The following is a 24,577-nucleotide window of genomic DNA, read 5'->3' on the forward strand; positions in this document are numbered from 1 at the left end:
AGTTAATTGCTAAAACCCATTTTTGGTACTCATCACATGATTCCTCTCATCTGTTGAACTGTAACCTCGCCTATTCCTTAATTGAAAGCCCAACCAGTGTAACTTTTATTTTAAAACGGTAGTATTATAATGGGGAGACCGGAGAGTTTTTCTAGTGGCCAGATAGGGATGTCTGGTGCTAGACGATTTCCAGAACCATTTCTCAGTCAGAGGGGCAGTTGATCTCCTTTTTTGTTCACTTACTTGAGCATAGCTACATAGGGCACAAGTAAAAGCTAATACAGACTCCCTACCCTCTGCTCGAGGAAGGATCAATCTGAGAATCAACCCGTAGTTCACCACCCAGGCTACCATTTGTCTTCATGACAAAGGATATATGGGTAATAATCTTAAATAACATAATTTAAAAGATCCAAGTTAGATGCTTAAAAGCAAATAGAACAGTTTCATTGGGTCCAGAACAACCACCACTTTTAAGTGTATATCAAGCTACTGTTGATGAGAATAACAAATTTAAATTCTATCCAACACATAAAAGATCTATCCAACACATAAAAGATCACACATCAATTTCATCGAGTAAAACATAATATACAGACATGAAACTTGCAATAAGACTGATGAACAACACACCCTGTCACTTTTCTTTGGTTGTGCAGTCCTGCTCTATGGCATGCCCTGATTAAAAGCATAACAGAAAGACCCATAAATCACGAGCAACAGTTGGACTTCTGTCCCACAGGCTGCCCACGGATTGGTACTGTTGTTGGTCCGGTAGCACTTGATGCTGGTTGGCTTGCCACTCTACATACGGAAAAAGTGAATTTTAGAAAACATTACAACTATCCAGCCACAAAAGGGTAATTCATCAATTAGAAGTGTAGGACAGTACAGTGAAGCAGAAATCTAATCAATAACCAAAAATGGATTAAAAACATAGCCAAGCCATAACACAATATGCTCTTCAGACTGCTAAGTGTTAACCACCTAATCTTGTAATCTGAAACAATTACTCTGCAGACTTTTGATATAGGGCTTTTTCCAAAGTTGAATAAAAAAATCCAGCACGTATACAAGGTCATACATCATCATATTTGGTCAAATCCATCTTGTAAACATTATAGGACTTAGTTTATATAGAAGCTTTCGAAAAAATGATGATGACAATATTGATTTGGTTTATCTCAAAAAAGAGAAAGCGAAACCTAACCTTTTTTTTATCTCTGCAGCCATTGTCATGAATGCGTCTTCTACATTTGTTGAATTCTTAGCACTTGTTTCCAAGAATGGGATTCCAATCTCATCAGCGAATGCCTTACAAAAGATAAGAAGCATAATTAATTTTCAAACACCTCATTATCAAATAAATTCATCAAAATAACACCAATTCCAATTTAACTATTTCAAAAAGCCAAATGGTCAAAAGAAATCTTATCTTGGATGTGCTTTCCCTATGTTCAATGTATCATAAGTCATACCAATAGGTCATAGCAATAGATGTTCCCATACACAAAAACCATTCCCTCCACCGATCAAAATGACTTCCACTTGAGCTCCATGAGACAAATGTCACTAATTTTAACCCACAATTGAAACAACAAAAAAAAATCCTACAAAAAGAACATAGCTAGTCATGGTTCCTACAATTGGATAAGGCCAGTTTCAATGATCAGCATATTGCTAAATGCTGATAGGACGACTCTTTTCAAAATATAGGTTCTTTTTTCTTTATAGGGTCCTTCATATTGGAAATTGACTAACAAGATGCTAGAAGACACTTTCAACACTAGGGACTACATTTGTCTTTCAATGGCACCAGATGACAAGTGGGATAAATGGTCAGCAGCAAGAAAAGGTGACACTTAGGTTTTCAAAAAGCACACACTCTTCCAAAAGGGTGAGATGGAAACATTGATCTTCTCTCAAAATTTCACTTTTGCAGACAGAAAAAAACATTGACCTAAATGATGGTTCATCAGAGCAGGCTGATCCAACACCAAATACCTCGGAATGAATATATGAAATAAAATCAAAGTGCAAGAGTAGGCTAACAATACCTTTGCTGTTTCATATGAAACCACCTTGTTAGAAGTCAAATCACTTTTGTTTCCGACCAAAATTTTGACAACATTGTCACTTGCATAGCGATCAATTTCGTTCAGCCATTGCTTGACATTATCAAAGCTTTGTTGATCTGTTACATCATACACAATCTAAAAGAAACATCGCATTAATGCAAAGAAAACACAAACATTAACAAGGCACTATGACTTTTAGATAGAATACAAAGATTCATCAGCTTACTATGATTCCATGAGCACCACGGTAGTAACTACTTGTAATAGTCCGAAAACGCTCTTGTCCTGCAGTATCCCACTATATTGGGCAAGAGTGACATCAAAGTCTGTTTCCAAGCTTATAATTCACATAGCAACTGCAAAAATGCAAATACTTACAATTTGAAGCTTAATGGTTTTCCCATCTTGCTCGACTGTACGAATTTTCTACAAAAGAAAATTATTTCAGAAAACTGATCAGTAAAGTAAATCCGACACTTTCTCTTTTTTCTTTTTCTTTTTTTTTTTTTTTTGTTTGTTTTTTTTGTATATATATATATATATATATATATATATATATATATATATATATATATATATATATATATATATATATATATAAAACACAGTTAAAAAAATTCATTAGATATCTAGAAGCAAGGACACTAACATTTTACAACTCATATATTCCAGTACTTAAAAAAAAATCAAAAGAATTAGTCTTTGAAATATTTTACTTAAATAATTATCATTGTTCAGTCTTCAAAGAGTGGACGTAAAGATAAGAAAGAGTAAATACATGAAAAGACAAGAAAAGAGGAAAAAAAAAAAAAAAAAGAAAGGACTAAATTTTACCCTTTTAGGAATAACATCTTAGACTGAACAACTCTATTTTAACTAGTCAAAGACTCAAAGTACCTTAGCCCTCTTTAATCACATTTAATATACAAATGTGACATTACAGCAATGGGTAGAATAAATCTTTATGCCTACAAACAACCGGCTAATAATACCAAAGCAAGGATCACCTCACTTAGCTGACTAATAGCCCTAACATGTTCGGATGTTCAATATCACCAATTAATGTCTCAATTTCCAGATATAGGGTTATATAACAATGTCCTATAACTAGAACATGAAACAGATCATTATTTCACACCAAGTAAAATTTACAGTTCTAATAGTCTAAAGAAAAATCAAATCTACTCAACATAACTTTTTATAACGGGGTAGAGGAAGGAGGAAAGTAGTTCATTGCCACATCAGGAAAATATACTCACAAAATCAACGCCGATTGTGCTTATGTAGCTCTCGACATATGAATCATCCTGCATAAGAGAAGCATTAAAGCTCCAATTAGTACACAATAATCATTCCTAAGAAGCATGAAGCAGAAAAGGAGCCGAGACCCATTTTCTCAATACAAACAAAACCAAAAGCTAACATTTTACCGCAAATCTCAGCAGAAGGCATGATTTTCCAACACCAGAATCTCCAATAAGCAAAAGCTTAAAAAGGTAATCACTGCACCACAGACATTGTTCAACATCAAAATCATAGCATATCAATCAATTGTCTTAGACTCAAAAAGATAACATAATCACAGAATAACATCTATATTAACCCACCAATCCAAAGAACTACATTTTCACCAATTTATTTACATACATTGTAATTTCTGCACAATACCAACAAACCATAACCATAACTAATTACATAATCATTAAAAACAAGTCCACCTATTTACAATTACATAATCTTCTGCTAACATCCAAACAACCTACACTATTTAGCCCCAATTAAAAAAAAAATTAAAATTAAAATACCAAATCAGAAAACCCTTACCCTAAAATCCAGTCTACAACTGAAATCAACCAAAATTCATAACAATATAAACAATAATCAGCTAAATTAAGAGAACATACTATTCTTGATTCATGCTGACAAATCGTGAAGATGATCGAAACCCTAGATTTGATCTTCCACCCAGAAAAATTGACGAGTGAAAGAGTAGAATTAGATCGATTGAGTAGCGAAAATAGGAAAGATGAGAGCGAAAATAGGGATACAGAGATTTGGGGGAATCGTGGTTGCAAAAAAATTGGGGGAAATTTGTTAATGAGACCGACGATCGAGAAAAAGAAATAGTGTATGTGTGGGTGACCAGTGTTTATACTTTAGAAGAACGTGTGAAGGCCGGGATCTTTGTGTCTTATGAACTGCTGTGCACGGCTTCTTTTCCTTAGCCAGGTGTATTAGCTTTTCTTTTGTTATTTAATTTGGAGTATGTTATGGGACGGCGAGAGTATAATTAATTCGGATAATTCTTAACCCAACATGTAGAAGCATATACTGGACGGATCTTGTAATGGGTTAGGGGGCATTCGAGTGGTGATACAACCCATCACCCGCTTATTCAATTAGAGGTTTTATTTAAGGTATATATGCTAGTTCAATTAGCGGTTTTGGTCTAAATCGGTTTTAAAAAAAAAAAATGCTTTTAACGGATGATATGGAAAGAATGCCGATAATTTTGTCAGAATGTGGGCTAATTAAGAAATTTACACTTTATTTTATTCGCCATACTAGTTCTTTACCTGAGCAACGCTCGGATATTCACAAGGGAAATTTTTTTTTTTTTTTTTTAAATAGATACGGTAATGTAGAGTACTTATCGACTAATTTTAGTGTGTAAACATGTTTTATATGAATTTAAAATTGAGTTAAAATCCTTTTTTTTAAGTAGAAAACGAACAACACATTTTATATGCTAACGATTAAATTAAAGATTTAAGGGAATATACATTTTATAGATGACGATTAAGAAAATATTTTATTTATTTAAGTTGTTATTATTTTTCTATTTTATAGGGTTTTTTTTTTTTTTTTTTTACGTGTGCTTTAGGGATAATGCTGGTGATTACTTTAGTATCTAGTATGATTATTTTATTCACCTTATTTTGTTAAACTGAAATTATTTTTTTTAAATTGATAATCTTTAAAATTATTGATTTTTATTGTACTTTATTTTTTATTAAGAGAATAGGGCTTTAGACATTTTCTAGTGAAGTGTTTTGTATGGATTGGAAATCACTCTAATTTGAATAACGACATAAAACTAGAACTTGGCCGAATAGATCCCAAATGCTTTCCCAGGTGTTACGCAAAATGATTGATAATCACAACAAACTACGTCAAAATAATAATCAACTACAATGATTGATAATCACAACATATTACGTCAAATTAATAATTAGCTTAGGACCATTATTAGAAATTATCACTTTTGCGTAGGAATGTAAATAATACGGAGTACAAAATAAATAGAGAACATATTAATCATCTGCTAACCCAGCTAAAAAAACATCTAATTGACATACAGAGTACTTCGACATTAAATCCTTCTAAACACAATTGCGTAAATTTCCGACAAACGGAATTATCGTTAAAAAAGCCCTGTAACGGGTCAAAACTAGTAAAGAAAAGAGAAAACATAATGAATAAAAGTAAAATGCATAGGAAACAAAATTTAAATAATGTCACCATTATCACATGATACTGTGGCCTCTATAGCTGTTAGAATATCAATGAAATGAACATAGAACTCAATTATTGAAGAGCTATGACTAACGTTTCAAGTTTTTCAAGGTAGATGTCAGCAAAGGAAGCTTATCAGGTGCCCTATATTTGTAGTCTCTCTCCAAGACTTTGGCGGCAAGGGAATGCAACTCACTCTCCTTATCCTCCTTGTTTCGGCCTTTGGCCAGCTGCCCAATGGCAGCAGTACACTGTAATTAGATTAATGGAAAATCATTAGCAACTTAAAGCAACTTGCATGTAGATGTTAGATGTGATGGGCGATGAAACAAATAAATATGCCATGTAGGAGGTAAGAATGGAGGGAAAGAACAAAACTGACCAAGCAAACACCATAAAGTGCCCTAGTGTTCTTGCCTCCCGTAAAATCTATGGTGGCAGCATAGTATTTCTTAGCTGTCTGAAGGTTTTCCAATCCTCCAAGAGTGTAAAGCACCTATGTAGCAAAAGAAAAACGAACATATTAATTAAACAGAAAAAATATCATTCTTAACAGATTATAGGTAAGGTGAAAACAATAATGCAAGTTGTTATGGACTGACTTAGGATTTTCTAATTTAAGGACTAATTAAGATATAAAAGCTTGATAATTTAGATTAATAATGGCAGAATTTGGATACAAAAGGATAGATTAATAGCTTAAGGCTATCACTCTCTTGATAACGTTAGGTTATCACTCTCCTAGTAACTTGAGGTTACTACTCTCAACATTTTTCCTCACAATTCACATGATAGCAAATGCATATACTATCCCTTATTTATACTAAGGCTTAGTTAGGAATAAGAGCTACTAACCTAAAAGTACTAAAATTCCCAAACTACCCTTGTTAGTGTTAGTCTATTACACAAGTCAACATCAATCAGGCACCAGGCCATTCAGTGATTCCATCGTCAACAAGGATAACAAATGGAAAGTGGGTGAAATATTTAAGAATCTTATCCCTTGAAATAACTCTAACACATAACAGTCCTAAGAGCAAACATACACCATCCCCTTGGAAAATTAATACTAGCTCTGATTTTTTTAGTTGCAACTTTGGGGAATTATTTGTGAGATATAAAATATTTCAAAGTTGCAACTAATAAAAATCGGAGGTAGTATTAAAATTGGATACGCCATGTTAATTGTTATCACAATACATGATCCTAGTCTCCACTACATTAGAGAATCAGCGAGATGAGAAATTGTAGTCATAGGTAAAGGCCGTAAAGCCACTTAATGTTAGGGTTCTAGCCTCTAGGTCATGTGTACAACATAACAAAACAAGAATTGCTGAAAGTGTGAGAATAAATTTGCGACATATATCGATAATTATATATGCAATGACTTATTGTTTCCTTAATCTTTATATGGCTAGCTGATCCCTTTCACATATGTCAGTGTCCCAAACCCTAGCTAGGAAGAAAAGGAAAGGGTTTTGGCTATAGGAGGGTATTAGACTATTAGTCCATTCAGGATTTTGACAAAAATAAATAGGCCAGGTCAGTGATTGGTAATTAAAGGTATTAGCATACCCAAAATGCTAATTACAAAATGCCGTTCTAACTAGCAGTTTCAAAATAGCATATTGGGTTTTAATAGTAAAAATGTTTACATACCTACCAAGCTGCTGGTTCATAGACACTTTTAAATAATATGTTACTGATATAAGCTAATCAAAACTATTGATCCAATAATTTAATAGCTAATACAATTCTATATGTTAACAGAAGCCATAGGTATTCAGGGTGTATGAGTGTATCATAATGACAGTCCACTCTTTTTCAATAGAATATCTCACTGATTTACATACCGCCCTTCCATGATAATTCTTCTCATTTGAGTTCTCCTACAAGGCTAAAACCTGTATTGGGTTGGGGCAGGTCATTTCGGACAAATCAAAATTGTTAGCAGCCTGAGTCAGACTAGGGTTAGCAATAAACAAGGGTCGTTATGGGCTGAGTCAGAATATCGCTCTAAAACCTGCCTAGTCAAAATTTTGAGCACTTTAGTCAGAACCAATTATAGTAGGGTCAATAACATCAAAATACAAAGGTTTAGAAACGTTTGGGACCACTTAGTGATGAGTCCACACGCAAGGAACTGAAGGAAGCAATAATGAAAAAAAAGTGAATTCATGTTATACTATATACTGCAAGGTGCTTGCTGTTATATACACATTTTTACTTGAAGATCACAACTTTAAGCCTTCAAGAATCAAGAGATAAAAAAATGCTCTTTATCCACACTTGACAATCAAAACATCCCCAATTTTAACGTTGCTTAATTTTTTATTTGACATAGTTTACTAAATAACTATACTGCATGCCCACCCACTTCAAAAAATTTGTAGGTTACTCACTAGCACAATTTTGTTCCAGAACTGCAAGGTATTCCATGGTAAATTGGTGTTGTTGAAACAAGGATTAGGAATCACTCAAGCCCTCATAATTTTACCCTTTACTTTATGGGATTTGATTCGAGAAGAATCACCACTACCCCCAAATAATATGTAAAGGACTTTCAGGTCTACAATTCCAGGATGCAGGCTTATCTAGGTTAATTCTACTGGTTCCATTTCTTCCCCAAAGGTTCTCCAGTAAGATTACACAAATCCTCCAAAAAAGAACGGTTAGAAAAAGAGTTAAAGTACTTACATCAGCATAGGCAAGGTGATACATAGGTACTGTGGGTTGAGCTAATATGAGCTCCTCGTAGCAAAAAGCAGCTTGCTTATACCTAATTACATAAAGCATAATGTTAAGCATGAGTAGGGAAGGAGTTTGTCGAGCAGTGTAAAGTTGGAAGCACATAAATTTGAATGAATTACGAGTCAAGATGCCTTACATCTGCAGTGAGACATAGATTTCTGCAAGTTCCCTCCATGCATCATTATCTGCCATAAATCTAGCAAAAACAAGACACAAATGAATGACTTCTCGAGATCTCAGATACATTTAGTTGTAGAAACACTGTAATTATTTCAAAAAGAGGGGAAATTAAACACAATTACTATTTCAAAATAATAGGACACATCATTAAGATGGTCACGACATGCTATCTTTACATCACAGAAACATGCATTGGCAACTAAGCAGGAAGAATCCAGTTTTCTTAGTGGAAATGTTAAGAATTCTGGTTGATTGTACAGAACTGGTATGCAAAAGTCTGATTATCATGTATATAGCTCTTAATTTGGAGAGAAGAAAAAAAAAACATTTGTTGATTTGTAATAAAAAGTTTGACACTCTGTATAATACTACGATAAACACAAAAGTAATCTGTGGCTATCATTTCAATTGGAGGGAGTAGCAAAGTAGAGATAAACCATCAGCAATAATCTGATGCAAGAGCCTTACACTTTCAAATATTTGTTAAGGGATTCAATGGCCTTAAGTAGATCACCATTAGCCTTTGCCATGGCCACTTTTCTTTTATGGACCACCTACAGAGAAAAGATTATTAATGTGATTGCTTCAGAAATAAAATAAGTTCCCAAAACTGACTGCTTCTGTAACAGACAAGACAAATCACAGGCAGTCAGGTATCAGCTCATTAAAGGTCCAATAGATGCAACAGTGATGAGAAACAGAAGGGTGTAGGCAACCAAGGCAAATGAAAATTACTTGATCAAGTGGATTGTCTTCAAGAAGACTTGAGTAAGCACTTTCTGCCTCTTCCCAACAACCCTTTGCTTCTAGCAACATAGCCTCTAACTTACCTGTAAAACATTCAATGTATAGAACATTAAAACTAAGTTTATAAATAGCCTGATTGCTAAATCCAACACTTAGAACAAGATGCAGCCTTTGTGAACAATTCAATAAATAAAGTAGGTTTAGTTCATCACGAACGATACCAACTATGAAGCATAGAGCCTATGCACCTTGGCAAACTAATAGTAAAAGAGCTGCCAAATTATAATTTCTACTATAAAGTATGAACACATATATGCATTAATGCTAAAATTCCCTTTAAGATCTCCAGCACATCTAACATTCAAAATAAATATCAATGTGATCCACAGTTGTTGAACAGTATGTCATTTCACTCTTTAGAGGTTCCAATTTCATAAAAAGCATTTGACATGGATCAGTCAACTTTTGCTTCTCCATTTAGTATTAAGTGATTTAAGTATCACACATGGGCACCTGTAACCATTCATGGTGTAGGATACGAGACTGAAACAATAGGATAAGAAACCTTCGGTCGTAAAAGTAACAGAGGTCATCCAATACATATATATAGCCGAAAAAATTGATAAAATTGACTATCAATCGAAGATTGTTAACAATGACTTCACCTTCATACTCACAGACAAATCAAATAAAATCATGGGATCTACGGTCTACACTCAACTGCTCATTTTCGAGGACTATCTTACTTCTGGACAGTCCTAACGAGGAACTGTGAAAGAACGTGCCTTTTCCAAAGAGAGCTATATGTATATTCTAATGCCTGAACTTTATTACACTAGGTTTATATTTAGAAAAAGCTATCCCATGTCCTTTGACATATTTTGTATTCTCAACAGACATCTTTTTTTTCAATCTGTGAGTCCAAATTTGAGCCTTTTGTTGTCTAAGATTGATAAACCACATAGTATAGCATCCTGGTTTTGCCCACAGCATCAGTTCTTTCCTTTTGCCCACATAATATGTCATATCCTTGGACCATCCTCTCTAACTTGTGGCCAAATACTTCAAATGAACTTTCTTGGGTGTCAATCTTACAAGCAAGATCTGCTTTATCTTAAAGCCTATGTTAAGATGTACCTAATTCATCACAATAATGATTAAGCTTCAAGTCACAATATTTTAATTTTCGGCCATCCTCCTCTATCACAACATTCCTTCAACCAAAAGACATTACCCAGACCTTAAGCAGAATTTAATAAATCCTCGTCTTCCTTAGACTTTAAATTAAACAATTAAAGCAGGAAACCACAACCGCTATTAACAATAACAATTTGATATGATGCTGCTAATTAGGGAAGCAGAATGATTATGTGCTTTGGTTCACTCAAATGCATACATCATGCTCAAAATAAAAGACTTCTTAGACCATATAACCTTGTTTCGTCAGTTGGACCCAACAACATTATTTTCATTTGACAAGAGGTCCAAAACCAACACCATTACAGAATGAAATTACAGACCATATCCATTTCACATATTAATATAGAAAATGCCTTGTTCTTTATGGACAAACATTATGTATTTTCCATTATATAATTTCATTGATTAATCAAAATTATTATGAAAAAAAAAAAACAAAACTTCCTTGTGCATCCCTTTTTCACATAATATAGACCAACTTGTTCCTCACAATATGCATTTGTTCTTATTATTGCTGTAACGCTGACAGATTTTTCGATTTGAGATAATCATTTGAAGATTAATAGACTTTCTGAGTAGTATGGTGTGAATGAGTTGGAAATCCAAGGTTAAGAAGCATACATGTGTCTTTCAGCATTGTGTTCTTATCAACATTCTCAGCAGTAGTGAGTGGCAACAGACATAAACAAAGAAAAACTCAATTGCAAGTGGAGATGCATTAACTGAACATAGGCATAGAAATTCCATATCAAACTATATGTAATTCACATTAACATTGACCTTTTAAATAAAGTTATAACAAATGGAATGCAACATCTAGCTTAAGTGACCCTTGCACACAATATGGATTATGAACCATAAGTTTGTTCAAAACCCAATTTACTTTTGAGTAGAATGAAACACAGTAACATATAGCAAATAGCCATCTTTCTTAGTTCCTTGATCATATTCGCCAACAAATAGATTCGTCTACTTCCATCAAAGAATGTAACTCATACAAGTGCGACCTATCTCACTCTAAACCTAAGTTACTTGCCTCACAATTTAATATATAAATATTTATTAAAAAAAAAAAGACACAAATTTGCTTCAAGTCTCTTAATACAATGTATTAACACAAACAAAAGTAAATACCACAAAACAATTTTATTTTTATAAATAAAGGAGAAAAAAAGATAACAGGGTTCAGTACATGAGAAGTCACACAAATGTTGAAGGAATCAATAGGTTAACATAAACATCATTGTGTAAATGTAAAACCCAATCTCTTATGATCCAATAAAAATTAAAAAATCACAGTTTATCTTCCCATAAAAACAAAGAAGACTTGTATCACTGTATGCAACAAGCTATCAAATGTAATTGATAATGGAGCAAGTAAAAGCCAAATCAATGGGAACAACTCACCAACTCGTTTGCTGTCTGGGAATTTCTTGCTCAGAACTTCAATGCAGTCCTGCAAAAATTTAACATCAACAGATCCATAAAGGAAAACAAATGACAGGTAATTCATCTCTTGTGAGTTGTGATTAAGAAATGAACCAGCTTTATCTATTTGGTGAGTATTAAGCATATCTTGTGGGGCAAGACAATGACTTGGGAAGTTGGGAGTGAACTAAGCATTGATTAACATATAAACATAGATGGCATGATTCACCGCTACATACCCTCGCTGTATCAAGAGAATTACAGTCCATGGCAGCAATGGCAACTTGTTCATATAAGGTCCATTCTACAAAAGAGAATAAATATTATAGTTAGATAAGAGACCTAAAACCCATGTTTTAAAATTTCTACACAAAACACAAATAATAACTACCAACCAGTACAAATTACATATCCTATTTTGTAACCTATCCTTTAATCTGGTACTCATGTAATTGTTATACCCTTAACCTACTTAAGAAAAGTAGCACAACTAATTCCACTAGAGATGAAAAGACAACATTTCTCAAGAGAAAAGTAGGAAAAAGTAAATATTAAACTGTATAAATTAGGGAAAGTTTTCCTATTTCTGTCTAGCATCAGTAAATTAAATTTTCAACAAAGTTGCTAAAGATCACAACCTAAGCTCATTTGCTCATAAAAGTAGGCACACAAAGAGAGCTATGAGGTGGATATACACATATAGCCCCAAATTTTACTAGACAAAACAATGAAATTAGAATCTGGATCTCCTACTTTGTAGCATAAGATAAGCCCATTACCAAACTGTTGCATTATCTAAGAACTATCTTAAATCACAATCCAATAAAGAATAGTAGTGGCAGAAGTAGCACACACAAACTGTCCTTTGAATACAGAATAAGGCAATTACAAACCACACCGAACAATAATTAAGGAAAACTCAACTTAGTAATTTAGTATACCCCAATATATATCTGTACTCTCTGACTCTCACATGGGGGAGCCTGAAAATCTTTGTCAAGTGTTAACAAATAATTTCTCAAACTTATAGTGTGTACGGCTTAGAAGATTTGGGGAGCAAGGATGATGATCCTTTTATCATTAATTTGGATACAAAGAGGAGAAAGAGGAGAGAAGGGAAAAGAAAATAAATATTTACTTTGATAAACCAAATCCTTTGCAAAGCTTTGGAGGCAAAACACAAGCCCACTCCACCGTCTACCCGACTACCCTTACCTATACCGTCCCTTCCTAACCCTTCAGCATTGCATCCAAGCACACAATTAGAAACTCTCACACAATTATACTCACCAACTAATTCTTGTCACTTCAGTAAAACTGGACTACATCAAAGATTAGTCTGCGATTGAATTTGGGCAGCATAATTTTTTTTTAGCCCATTATATGATTATACCACTACTAATCTTAGTGCAAGGATAAATCACCAAATTCCAATCCACGATACATCTAAAGTTCAATTTAATCGTTAATACCTGGAAACAATGTCCCAAACTCCCAATCAAACAATACATCAAAATTGGAATATGCTTATTACAAAGAATCCAAATTAAATCCAACATCAATGGAAGTAAGCGAATTTCGAGTACGATTGCAAGCATAAAATTATTCAAATAAAACCCCTAATCACCAAAAAAAAAAAAAACAAATTCCAATCAACAATACATTTAATCAAAAAACAACCATCAATTACCAAAACTCCAATCACCCAACATGAAAATTGGAATATACCCAACAATAAATACCCAAATTAATGTCATTAATCAATGTAAATAACCAAATTGATGAACTGACAATCAAATTAAAACCCAGAAAAATTAACCAATACCATAATACAATTAAAACAAATTCAATTGAATTCCACAGTACCTTCATCCGCAAGAGCAGATCGCTTCTTGGGGTCATTCAAAATCGTTAATCCATGCTTCAAAACCTTATCAGAGCGTCGAATTTTGAGTTTACGAACCAAACAAAGGTATTCCCAAGCACCTCCACCACCATGCTCAACTTGAGATTCTAATCTCTTCAACTCAGTCTCGTCTAATTTGGTCACCATTTTCTCTCTCTTAAATCTGAATTTTCAGTGATTTTGTGATTTTGGGATTTGAGAAAGAAAGAGAGAGAAATCGGGGAGATTTGACTTGTAGTGATTCAGGGTACTACTGCAATTACTTGGTTGTGTTGCTGTTATTAATCATGGATCCTGAAAAACCAATGCAAGCTCCAAGATTTTTGTGTTTTGTTTTAGTTTGTGTATAATTTTTGGGATTAGGACTTTTTGCTTTTGTAGAGCACCCACAGACCACGGTTCTACGATGGGTGCTCCATGGGTCGAGGGTAAAGGTAGGCTAGGCGTCTAGGTTGTAGCCCGTTACCATGGGAGTGGGATAGGGCGGAAGCACGACAAGACCCAACATGTTTTTAAAATACAACGCAATGTTAGTCACATAACTATGAAATCAATCAGTAATGAATAACTTAATTCTCCCATTGTTTTTAAATACTTGTTCCATTTCTTTATGCGCGGGGTTTTAGAAGAAATTGGAGAAACTAATAAAATATGGAGGTAGTAGGGTAGGAGGAAAAATAAAAAATTATAAAAAAAAAAAAAACAAAAGTAGTGGAGAGAATTGGAGGAGAGAGAATATGACATTAATAAAATACTCCGTATGATTTATAAATACTGTAAAAAAAACTTTTCGAAATAAGGAAATGAAGCAAGTATTTAAAAACGGCCGAAAAAAGAAAGTGGAGCAAATATTTAAAATTTAGAGGGAATACTAAGTTATCAATAACTTAATACTATCCTTCAATAAAAAATTAATACTAAAAGCGAAACAAGTGATGACACATGTCATTCACTGCTTAAAAATTTTCCCTTCATTTTTTTTTGTTTTTTTTGGGGGGGTCTATACTTCATGAAAAGCATTTATATTCTATACTAGGTTAATTCCCGTGCCATGCACGGTAATTTTAAATAACCATTATTAAACTATCATTATTATAATTAGTTTTTAATTTTTATAAACATAAAAAACTAATAATATAATTGACAAATTTTGATCAAATTACTGAATTACAAAAGATATGTTAAATAAAAAATGATGTAAAAAATAATCAAAATTATGTTAAGAAAATTTTTTTATAGCTATATAAAAATTTATGTTAAAAATATGTCGAATTCTCTTATTTTTAGTAATTATATTATATAATATTAGGGAATTATTTTTGTATAGATTTTATTTCTTTAATATAATTTCAAAAAACACTAAGGACACACCAGGAGATGACATGTGTCATTACTGTTATGTCTTTTAGTATATATTTATTGATGATTGATTATTCACCTTCTACTTTGGCAGTTATATTTTTTCCATACACTACTCAAACAAAATATATAGTATATAGTTATTGATTGATTATTCACCTTCTACTTTGGCAATTATATTTTTTCCATACACTACTCAAACAAAATATTTTTCTATGTATAAATTTTATGTTAAGTAATTTTGTTATAAAAATGAGCATAATTAAGTAGTATATTAGGATACTATAATTCTTTTTTTTAAAGTATACGAAGTATATAATTGTTAGTTAATATTGTACTTTGCTATATAATTTAGTAAAATCCGTGCATTGTACGGGACTTTAACTAGTTAATCATATACGAAGTGCTAGTTTAGGTTTCACGCAACACACGGTTTTATTAAGTTAAGGAATTCAAAGATTTATTAGTTCAACCTAGACATGATCAAAGTTAGCCCGACCCGATTTTGGTCGGGTTTTGGGCGGAATTTTTTGGCTCGAAATCGGGTTGGGTGCGGCCTGGCCCGGATTTTTTTTGGACAAGGTTGAAAATGCATTTTTAGTTGTTTTTTTGCCAAGCCAAAAATGGCCCGAAAACCTCGCATGGCCCGGCCATTTTGGGCGGGTTTGGGCACAAAATTTTCAGCCCCGAGCTTAGCCTGATTACACATGGCCCGAGAAGTGGGCTGGTTTTTTGGCCTCGGCACGACCCGCCTAATGATCACATCTAGTTCAACCACTCTTTATAAAATGAATTTTTTTTTAATGAAATCTAGTAACTTAGGGTCTGTTCATAGTTATTGAATTGAGCTGAATTGAAGTGAACTGATTAGAGCTGAACTGAACTGATTGGAGCTAAACTGAACAAAATAGAACTAAACTAAGCTGAAAGGAATATTTTATGAGAGAGGGAAATTAGGAGTTGAACTGAACTGAAATTAAGTAAATGTGAACAGACCCTTAATCAAATTTAATTAGTCATATAGCTCATAACTTTATTTATACATATATAAACACAAATTGGCACAACCTATAACAATAATGCTCCTCCAATTAATTTTACTAAAATTAGAATATTTCTACGGATTAAAATTTATTTGTAGTTATTTACTACATTATTTGTTCTTTTAATTTACTACTCTATAATTATCGATTAAAACTTATATTTACTAATGTAGGATTATATTTATTCTTTGAACTTACTATTTTTTAGTGATTAATATTTATTCTTTTTGAAGAAAGTGATTAAAATTTATTTTTATTAAACTAATATTAATTTTGTTAAATTTAAATTATCTTCATAAATATTACGGAGTATTATTTTATCATGAATAGAATAGAGCCTTAATTTCATTTTTACAAAATTGATAAAATAATTTAAGTTTTAAATGACCATCAAACTGATACAAGAAGAATAAAAGAAGACAGAGAAATTATTAGAAACAACTAAAATATTTTTAATTATACATATGACAAGATAGCCGGACCATGCATTCTTGTAATATGAAACTACACCATCAAACCATATGTAAAACAACATAACAAACTACACCTTATACTCTACCTTGTAGCCGAATTCAACAAATACGGAGTACAAACTATGAAACTACACCATCAAATCATATGTAAAACAACATACCATAGTTGGGATAACAATTTCCCTTATTAAAACAGAGATAATATTAATATGGAGCATAACATTGTTGATGACAACAATATATAGGACTTGAGAAACTTGAGTAGTCCAAATACATGTAAACTTGACCATTGTTGGATCATTAGTCAGGCCAAACAAACATTGTAGAACTGTTTTATCTATTGCTTGGTGGTTCAATTATAACAGTTATTAAGCTCCCTTTCACCCGCGCAAGTGAGAGGTTCAGTATCGACACCAATCCCTTCAAACATAATGTTTGAGAGGGTATGGTAACCAAGTGGCCGAACAGCCGAGGTGGTTTGAGGTTTGGTTGATAAAACCACCAAAAAAGAGAGCATTAGTACTAGACTAACACTCTTCTTTTGTCGTCTTCATCCACTCCATTTGACTCAGCTTATTATATCAGTCTATCACTAATGTTTCGTATGACTTTTTATTTGGAGATTATGGTTTGTATTAGAGAGGGTTGATTCGATCAATTGAGTGTCTTCTTTTATAACTACATGGGCCAAGACAACATATGTGCAATATGTATTAGTGGCTATGTATTAATGGTGAGATTAAAAATTATTTTTGGCATTCCTTAAATGTTACACACTAGAAAAAAGCATCATTACCAGAACTTTTTATGTTCAAAGTATCATTATGGTGCATAATTAATTTATCTTATCTCTTTAATTAAAAAAACAAAAGAAAACGAAAAAGCATCGATCATCACCAATTCACCAGTTAATTACATACACACCTCAGTAATTTGAATTATATTGGGCCTTTTTTCTCATTAAACAGGTATTTGTCCATTCATGAAATGGGGCGTATATCCACCACAAACACATGAACTCGTGTTTCACGTACACAAATGATCGGTTCAAGGGTTCAACTAACTATTACTATCACTCTCGGGTCACTAATTTTAGAGGCGATCAATAGGCCCAAATTGGACCTTAACAATATCTTGTATCTAAACTTGTAAGATAGTGTCGAGCTTACTGGGCCAAAGTAAATTTTGAAGGACTTTTTGCTAGTTGGTCTCAAGTTTTGAACTGAAAGAACATTTATAAGGTTCCGGGGGAAAGGGAAGGGGTCATTTTGGGGGGCTGAATGTCAGGGAAAGGGGTTTCGGTAGCGGGTGGGATGGGGTAAGGGGTGCCGGCAATGAGGTAGGGCTACTGGTGGTGGGGGTGGTGGCTGGGTTAGTGTTTAAGTTTTTTTAACTAATAGATTAGTGACACGTGATGTGATGGGGCCCACTAATTAAAGAATTCTTGGATGAAATCTGTTAAGTGGTAATGAAATCATTTTTTTTAATGGTACAATCTTATAAAGCAAGAGGTAATATTTCCTTTATTGCCTTTTATTTGAAATTATGTGTTGACAAATGTAACAAGAAGAATGGCGTCAAATAAAATGATAAATAAAAGAAGAAAAATAAAATATTGATGCAACCAACAAGACTTGTAAAGATATCTTATAAAATACGGAGTATCCTTAACATGTATAGTTCCATATTAATTTACATTTTCGGTCTAAATTAGACCCAATGAAATATACAAATAATGTAAATAGGCAACCACAAGGCAAAACCTTTTGGTAGTTTCATATATTATCATTTATGCTGACTAGCCTCTCTCTCCTGTATCATATTCCTTTGTTCGATCCATCCATTATCAAGTACCTGACCCTTTGTGACTTTGAAAAAAGACCCTTTACAATTTGACAAGCTACTAACCTGCACATCCAATGTCCTGATAACCAGGTCTACCCATGATCCCATGCTATAATATTAATCATCTTCCCTTTTAGGCATGAACAATTGAACATGTCTTCATTGTGACCCTAACCCAGCTGTGCTAAAATAGCTCTAGGATGTTCTAGTACCTTCCAAGTTCCAACTTTATGAAAATATCAGACACCATCACACCCAGGTATCTTTGGTACCTGCCTTCCAAAATCCCCATTTCCATCGAAGTACGGGAAATAATGCGACACATTTTGAGATGAAATTGCTGCCAATCACAGGATCTAGTTCATGATGGATGAGCAATGACATTACGGACAAGTTTTTGCATTTGTCTATGACGAAAGAAACAAAAGAGATAGCACGATCAACGTCTGTGATCACCAAATATGCTGTAAAGTCCTTTAGACTCTTCATCCCCATTCTTTCATATAAATCCGTGAGATCAAAAGAAGCCTCCGTGTTTGCATAAGCACCAGCACCCAGACTCAAAGAGGTTAAGTTGGGGAAAACATCAAATAAAAAACCAAAGTTTGGATATTCTGCCTCGGATTGTTCAACACTCTTTACTGACTCTAGAATCAACTCATTAACAGCACTAAAACACGAGAACGAGCCAATGAGGCTCCAGAGATTGCTTGACTCAAGATGCAATTTTTTCAAGTGAGGTTGTTCTCCTATTTCAAAAGTGTCAGATTTTTCAAAAGTAAGATCGAGGTCCGACAACAGTGGAGTTTCCAGGACAAGTGCTTTTGGCCTAACACATTTAAGCTTCAGCTTCACCATCTTGGGTGCAATTACTTGACACGGTCCACTGACAGGTCTTAAGGACTTGGAGGCAAATTTTAGGCTCTTTGAGTCCTCCAACACCTAACAAATTCAGAGTCTGCAAACAAGGGAAACATTCATTTACCTTTGACAGGTTTTCATCATCAAGTCGTAGAGTTTCAAGTGTTAGACTTGTAAGAGAAGTCATTGCATTCAGCCCATCAACAGATAACCAAGTGTTCTTAATTGTAAGTTCATTTAGCCTATGACCTGCACATCAGTAAAATTAACAGCCCATTAGTTCTCGAGGAGATGCATGCAGGAGCTTCAAAGTCCAGTTAGTTGAAAAATGTAGTTGGAAGGAACACGAATTTGTGACAGAAAGAAATCGACAATGTGTCTTGAAATCCATGAACAGAAAACAGTTCATGTACATTTTTGAAAAGAGCCTAGTATAAATGTATTTACATCTTAGGGAATTCAGGAAGCTATGTTGTATAATTTTATTTATGCCTGCAAATTCTACTTGACATTTAAATTGTTTCAAACATTGAAAGAGTTTTACATGTTGATTGAAGTAGGGATGTCCGGATAATAAGTCAAACCAAGTAAAAACTAAGATACTTAAAACAATAAACTTTGTGTCACTAGTCATGTTACAAAAAGCATAACCCTATGGAAAATGGTGAGTGGACTCCTGTTGTGACATTATATATTAGCTCTGTCATCTTCTTATCTAATTACAGCTCATATAATTTCCAGACAGTATTTACCAAATTCACACAGGTAAATATTGACGAGCCAAAGATAAACCACCAGTTTCATCTTTCTAATTCACTTATAACTTGTATGCTAAACATTAACCAGGCGTATAAATTACAGAGAGTTTCAAATTTTATAATCAGCATCAACTGTATTTGGTTGGTCATGCACCTTACCAAGGAGTATAATTAAAGAGAGCTTATAACAAAAGTTTAGGACTGCTTATGAAACCTCTAAAACTTAACATCCCACCTTCCTCCAACTCAATATAGCTTATCTAATTTCTACCAGATTTAAATGCATGTGATACATGCTTCAAATTTCAAAAACACCTACTCCCTCTGTCCCATAATTACAGAAAAATAACTCTAAAAAGCACGGTTTTTAAGGAGGATGGAAAAAGTAGAGGAATATTGTATGAAAAAGATAAAAAGTGAAGAATGTCGTATAGGGATAATAAAAAGTAGAGAATATTGTATAGAAAAGTTAAAAAGTAAGTAATGATTGTTTGGGTATGTGTGTACTTTGTATGAAAAAGGAGTAAAGCACAAATACGGTCCCTAAACTTTCGTATTTGTGCACTTTTAGTCCCTCAACTTTCAATTGTGCATTTTTGGTCCCTCAACCACCATATTTGGTGTTTCTAACATAAAAGTTGAGGGACCTTGCCTAGTCAGCGAAAGTTTAGGGACCTTGATTCAGCAATAATATTTTTTTTTGTTTTTTTTTTCAGATTTATTTATTTAATAAGAATCTTTATAAGTGAGGTGGCTAATGTGATGATGAAAAAAGTTTAGGACTGAAATTAGCCACGTGGCCCAATTGAATCAGTATAACCAAAATTTAATCCTACTTTCATAATTAACCTTAATGTGATAATATTTTTTTTTTTGTTTTTTTTTTTTGTCAGATTTAAATAATTATTCCATGGCTTACAACTCCCTCATCTCCTTCAACAATGGCTCCCACCCATAAAAAAAAATTAGCCAAACTCCGACAATGGCTCCCTCTTCTCTCACAATCACCACACCACCACCACCACTACTCGATCGATTCGTATCCGTTCTCATCATAGTCGCCGTCTTCCACCTTGTCAGTTCGTCGCCGCCTCCTTTTCCCCTTTTTAAAGTTGGGGCCTCATTCCCTTTTCAAGGTTTTCGATTTGTAATTTGGGTAGGGTTTGATGATTTTTTTTTACCAATATGGGTGAGGTAGGTATTGGTGGTTGTGCGTTTATGATCTCTGCGATGGTAAGGTGTGCTTCAGATCTAAGTGATGGTAAGGTGGGGTTTCGATTCATTGGTGGTGATGAGTTTGGGATTTGGTTCGCTGGTGGTGCTGGTGACTGGTGATGTGGGGTTTTGGTTTGTTAATGGTGGTTAGTGATATGGGGGTTTCGGTTCGTTGGTGGCCTGGTGGGTGGTGACGTGGGGTTTCAAGTGGTGGTGATGAGGTGGGGTTTCAATCTTAAGGGTAGTGATGTGGGGTTTCAGATCTCGGTGGTGGTTAGACTGTGAGAGGGTGGTTACTAAGTGGGGTGTTGCTGGTGGTGCGAGTTGGTCGGGTGGGTTTTTGGTGGTTGTGGTGGAGTTTCAGATCTAAATGGTGGTGAGAGAGTGGTGGTACAAGGAGGGTGCTGGTGGTGTTTAAATGGTTACTAATTAAAGTTTGCTTTCTTATTTTAGTCAAAGTAAGTAATAAATATTAATATCAATAGCTGAAAAAAAAAGAAAAATAAATAAATAATAACTCATGGTCCCTAAACTTTTGCTGATTAGGATAAGTCCCTCAACCTTTTGGTCAGAAACACCAAGAGTGGTGGTTGAGGGACCAAAAGTGCACAAATGAAAGTTGAGGGACTAAAAGTGCACAAATACGAAAGTTCAGGGACCGTATTTGTGCTTTACTCTATGAAAAAGAGAAAAAGTAATGATTTTTTAGGTATGTGTGTAATTTGTATGGAAAAGCTAAAAAGTAAGTAATGATTAGGTGTTATTTTAGTAATAGAAGGAACATTTTGGGACACCCAAAATAGTATATTTGCCTGTAATTATAAGATGGAAGGAATATAATAACCACTTTTTAAAAAGTATGTAAAAAGATAAAGGGCATTACAAGCATTTTAGGTGGACACCAAATTTACAAGAGTTGGCTTATAGTTATAGAATAGAAAATTCCTAACCATCCTACCATGGAGTATTGCCAACTCATCTCTCTGCCAAGTTCCCGCAAACCCCTCAACCTAGTTCACCCTCTAATCTTGTATATTTGTCCTAGATTAAAAATGTTTCTGGCAAGAAACGGCTAACATATGCATCTAGATTCTAGATGGCATATGAGATAAAAGTACAAACGGAGTATTTCCTACTCGAATTTCACTAACACCCCTTTTTGTAGCCGTGAAAAATTAAGGTTGTCACTACATCGCATCAACCATTTAGGTTCAAACCAACGTCATGAGGTAAAGTGACTAGGCATCTTAATTGCATTACATTACACCCATGAGTACATATCTCCTATGATAGTCACATTCGTATTCACATTCTCATGTTGAGCAGTGGTAAGTTTTCAAGTGTCACACCTGGCTATCTCATGAGTAAATTTGTTACCTTACGACTATACCCAAGTGAAGTGTCGAGAATCCAACATAGATACTTGAATTGAAATGAAGGTTTTAGACTTTTAGTTAACATAGTTTCTCTCTGAACTTGTATTTCACCCTATCCATTTGAAGCGATAAAGCATATATCAACTACATTTAAAATTATAAGCCCTTAACATCTAGGTTTTATTTTCCCCAAAACTGCATATAATCAATATGTAAAAAAATCAACTAACTAAACTCAAATATGAGCTAAATCAGCTAATATATATGAGCTAAATCAGCTAATATATCTAAATATACCAAAATAAAGCAATCAAATTCCAACAAAGTAAGAATTTTGTAAAATATATTTCCAATTAATCAACTATTAGCAACAATAATCAGCATAAAAATCCAATTAAAAACAACCCCAATTCAAATAAACAAAAACCAAATTAACTCACAATGGCGAGAAATCAAGGGAAGAACAAATGACCGCCTCCAACAAGACTGAACCCAGAAATCCAAAAACGACAGCGTTTTCAAGCGATCACCAATTTCACCCAACCAAACCGAAAAAAACTCAGCATCAGTCAAATAAAGATCATCACCATCATCCTCCAAGTCAACGTACGATAAACTCTGGAGCGATTCATCGACTCCAATGGTAATTGAATTGAGATGTGAGAGTCCAAGGATGAAACGAGTGAAGTTGGATTTGAATTGAAGAGTAGAAGCTTGAGATCGTGATTGTGTGTAGTGGGTGTCAGAACAGAGGAGGTTGATGGAGGTGACATCGTAGGAGAGAGAATTGAGGGTTTTGCAGGTGAGTCTGCAACGAATTAGATCGGATGAGTTGAGGAGTTTGTGAAAGATTACGAGGATTAGTTGTGGAGGGAGATTGTCCATGGCAGGGAATGTTGGGAATTTGCCAATTTGGGGTGTGTGGAATTGTGGTTATGATTACATCGAATAAATTAAGGCCCCATGAATTAAAACAAAATGACTTGCATGGACCTAGTCTACAATTATATTATTGTGAACCCGAGATTTATACATATGTAACTGGCATAAATATAGTGATCTTTATTTTTAACATAATAACTTTTATTAAAACTTGTATAACGTTTAATATTATTGGGAACTTGAATACGGCGTATATAAAATATTAACATAGAGATCTTTATTTTTCATATTGACTCGTATATAAAATATTGCATTAAAAAAATTAACCTCTTATAGCCTATATATTACGAAAATGACTTTTAATTCAACATAGTGACCTTATTTTTATTATAGTGACTTTTTTTTATTTAAAAAATAAAACAACCATAGTTTATCTAATATTAGGGTCTGTTCTCTTACGTTGAAATTTAGTTCAGTTCAGTTCAGCTCAGTTCAGTTCAGTTCAGTTCAGCTCCTAATTTCCTTCTCTTATAAAATATTCAGTTCAGTTCAGTTCAGCTCAATTCAGTTCAGTTCAGTTCAGCTAAGTTCAGTCAATGAGAACAAACCCTTAGTGGTCCACAATAAATTAGTGTGAACCATGTTCATTTAAGAATTTGTGTAAAACGAATTTATTGAGAAATTTACTCCGTATGAAGTCTTGTTCATTTATAATCCCTCCGTTTTTAAATACTTGGTTCACTTTTCTTTTGCAGCCGTTTGTAAGTATTTGTTTCATTTTCTTATTTGGAAATCTTTTTACAATATTTAATTCATTTCTCTCACCTAGTGGGTCCAACATAAATATTTTATTAATTTCATATTCTCTCTTCTCCAATTCTCTCAACTACTTTTTTTTGTTTTTTTTTATAATTTTTTATTTTTCCCATATCTTCTTATTTTTTTTTAATTACTTTCTT

At 33.7% G+C, this 24,577-nt stretch overlaps 3 protein-coding genes across 3 annotated transcripts; all 3 read right to left on the reverse strand.

Moving 5' to 3' along the window:
* Window positions 1–417: 417 nt before the first annotated feature.
* LOC110712965 (GTP-binding protein YPTM2-like) lies at window positions 418–4,290 on the reverse strand. The gene is made up of 8 exons (XM_021891424.1): window positions 3,983–4,290; window positions 3,509–3,581; window positions 3,338–3,385; window positions 2,457–2,504; window positions 2,305–2,376; window positions 2,058–2,213; window positions 1,211–1,314; window positions 418–804 (listed from the first exon to the last, which is right to left on the reverse strand). The coding sequence occupies exons 1-8, from the start codon at window positions 3,994–3,996 to the stop codon at window positions 711–713; spliced, it is 609 nt and encodes a 202-aa protein (XP_021747116.1). The 5' UTR covers window positions 3,997–4,290; the 3' UTR covers window positions 418–710.
* Window positions 4,291–5,324: 1,034 nt separating this feature from the next.
* LOC110712964 (ER membrane protein complex subunit 2-like) lies at window positions 5,325–14,169 on the reverse strand. Its single transcript, XM_021891423.1, has 9 exons — window positions 13,767–14,169; window positions 12,140–12,204; window positions 11,880–11,928; window positions 9,261–9,355; window positions 8,994–9,079; window positions 8,482–8,541; window positions 8,292–8,373; window positions 5,977–6,090; window positions 5,325–5,845 (listed from the first exon to the last, which is right to left on the reverse strand). Exons 1-9 carry the CDS (start codon window positions 13,951–13,953, stop codon window positions 5,684–5,686), a joined length of 900 nt encoding a protein of 299 aa, XP_021747115.1. The 5' UTR covers window positions 13,954–14,169; the 3' UTR covers window positions 5,325–5,683.
* Window positions 14,170–18,296: 4,127 nt separating this feature from the next.
* LOC110712906 (F-box/LRR-repeat protein At4g29420) lies at window positions 18,297–23,778 on the reverse strand. Its single transcript, XM_021891368.1, is given in 3 exon segments — window positions 18,297–19,400; window positions 19,402–19,636; window positions 23,177–23,778. Coding segments are annotated over 3 exon segments (1,305 nt in total). The 5' UTR covers window positions 23,622–23,778; the 3' UTR covers window positions 18,297–18,775.
* Window positions 23,779–24,577: the final 799 nt, after the last annotated feature.

This window comes from Chenopodium quinoa, unplaced genomic scaffold (genome assembly GCF_001683475.1).
Source record: "Chenopodium quinoa cultivar QQ74 unplaced genomic scaffold, ASM168347v1, whole genome shotgun sequence".
NCBI classification, from domain to species: Eukaryota; Viridiplantae; Streptophyta; class Magnoliopsida; order Caryophyllales; family Amaranthaceae; genus Chenopodium; species Chenopodium quinoa.

Bases quoted from the DNA above. Each gene is read 5' to 3' on its own strand.
- LOC110712965 (XM_021891424.1), bottom strand. The intron at 2,377-2,456 runs GTAAGTATTTGC...TGCCCAATATAG, and splicing joins AAACCATTAAGCTTCAAATT to TGGGATACTGCAGGACAAGA. The intron at 805-1,210 runs GTTAGGTTTCGC...TTCCGTATGTAG, and splicing joins GCTGCAGAGATAAAAAAAAG to AGTGGCAAGCCAACCAGCAT.
- LOC110712964 (XM_021891423.1), bottom strand. From the start codon at position 13,953: ATGGTGACCAAATTAGACGAGACTGAGTTGAAGAGATTAGAATCTCAA. The intron at 9,080-9,260 runs GTAATTTTCATT...TTTTCTCTGTAG, and splicing joins AAGACAATCCACTTGATCAA to GTGGTCCATAAAAGAAAAGT. The intron at 8,542-8,993 runs GTAAGGCTCTTG...TGTTTTTGCTAG, and splicing joins CTTAACAAATATTTGAAAGT to ATTTATGGCAGATAATGATG.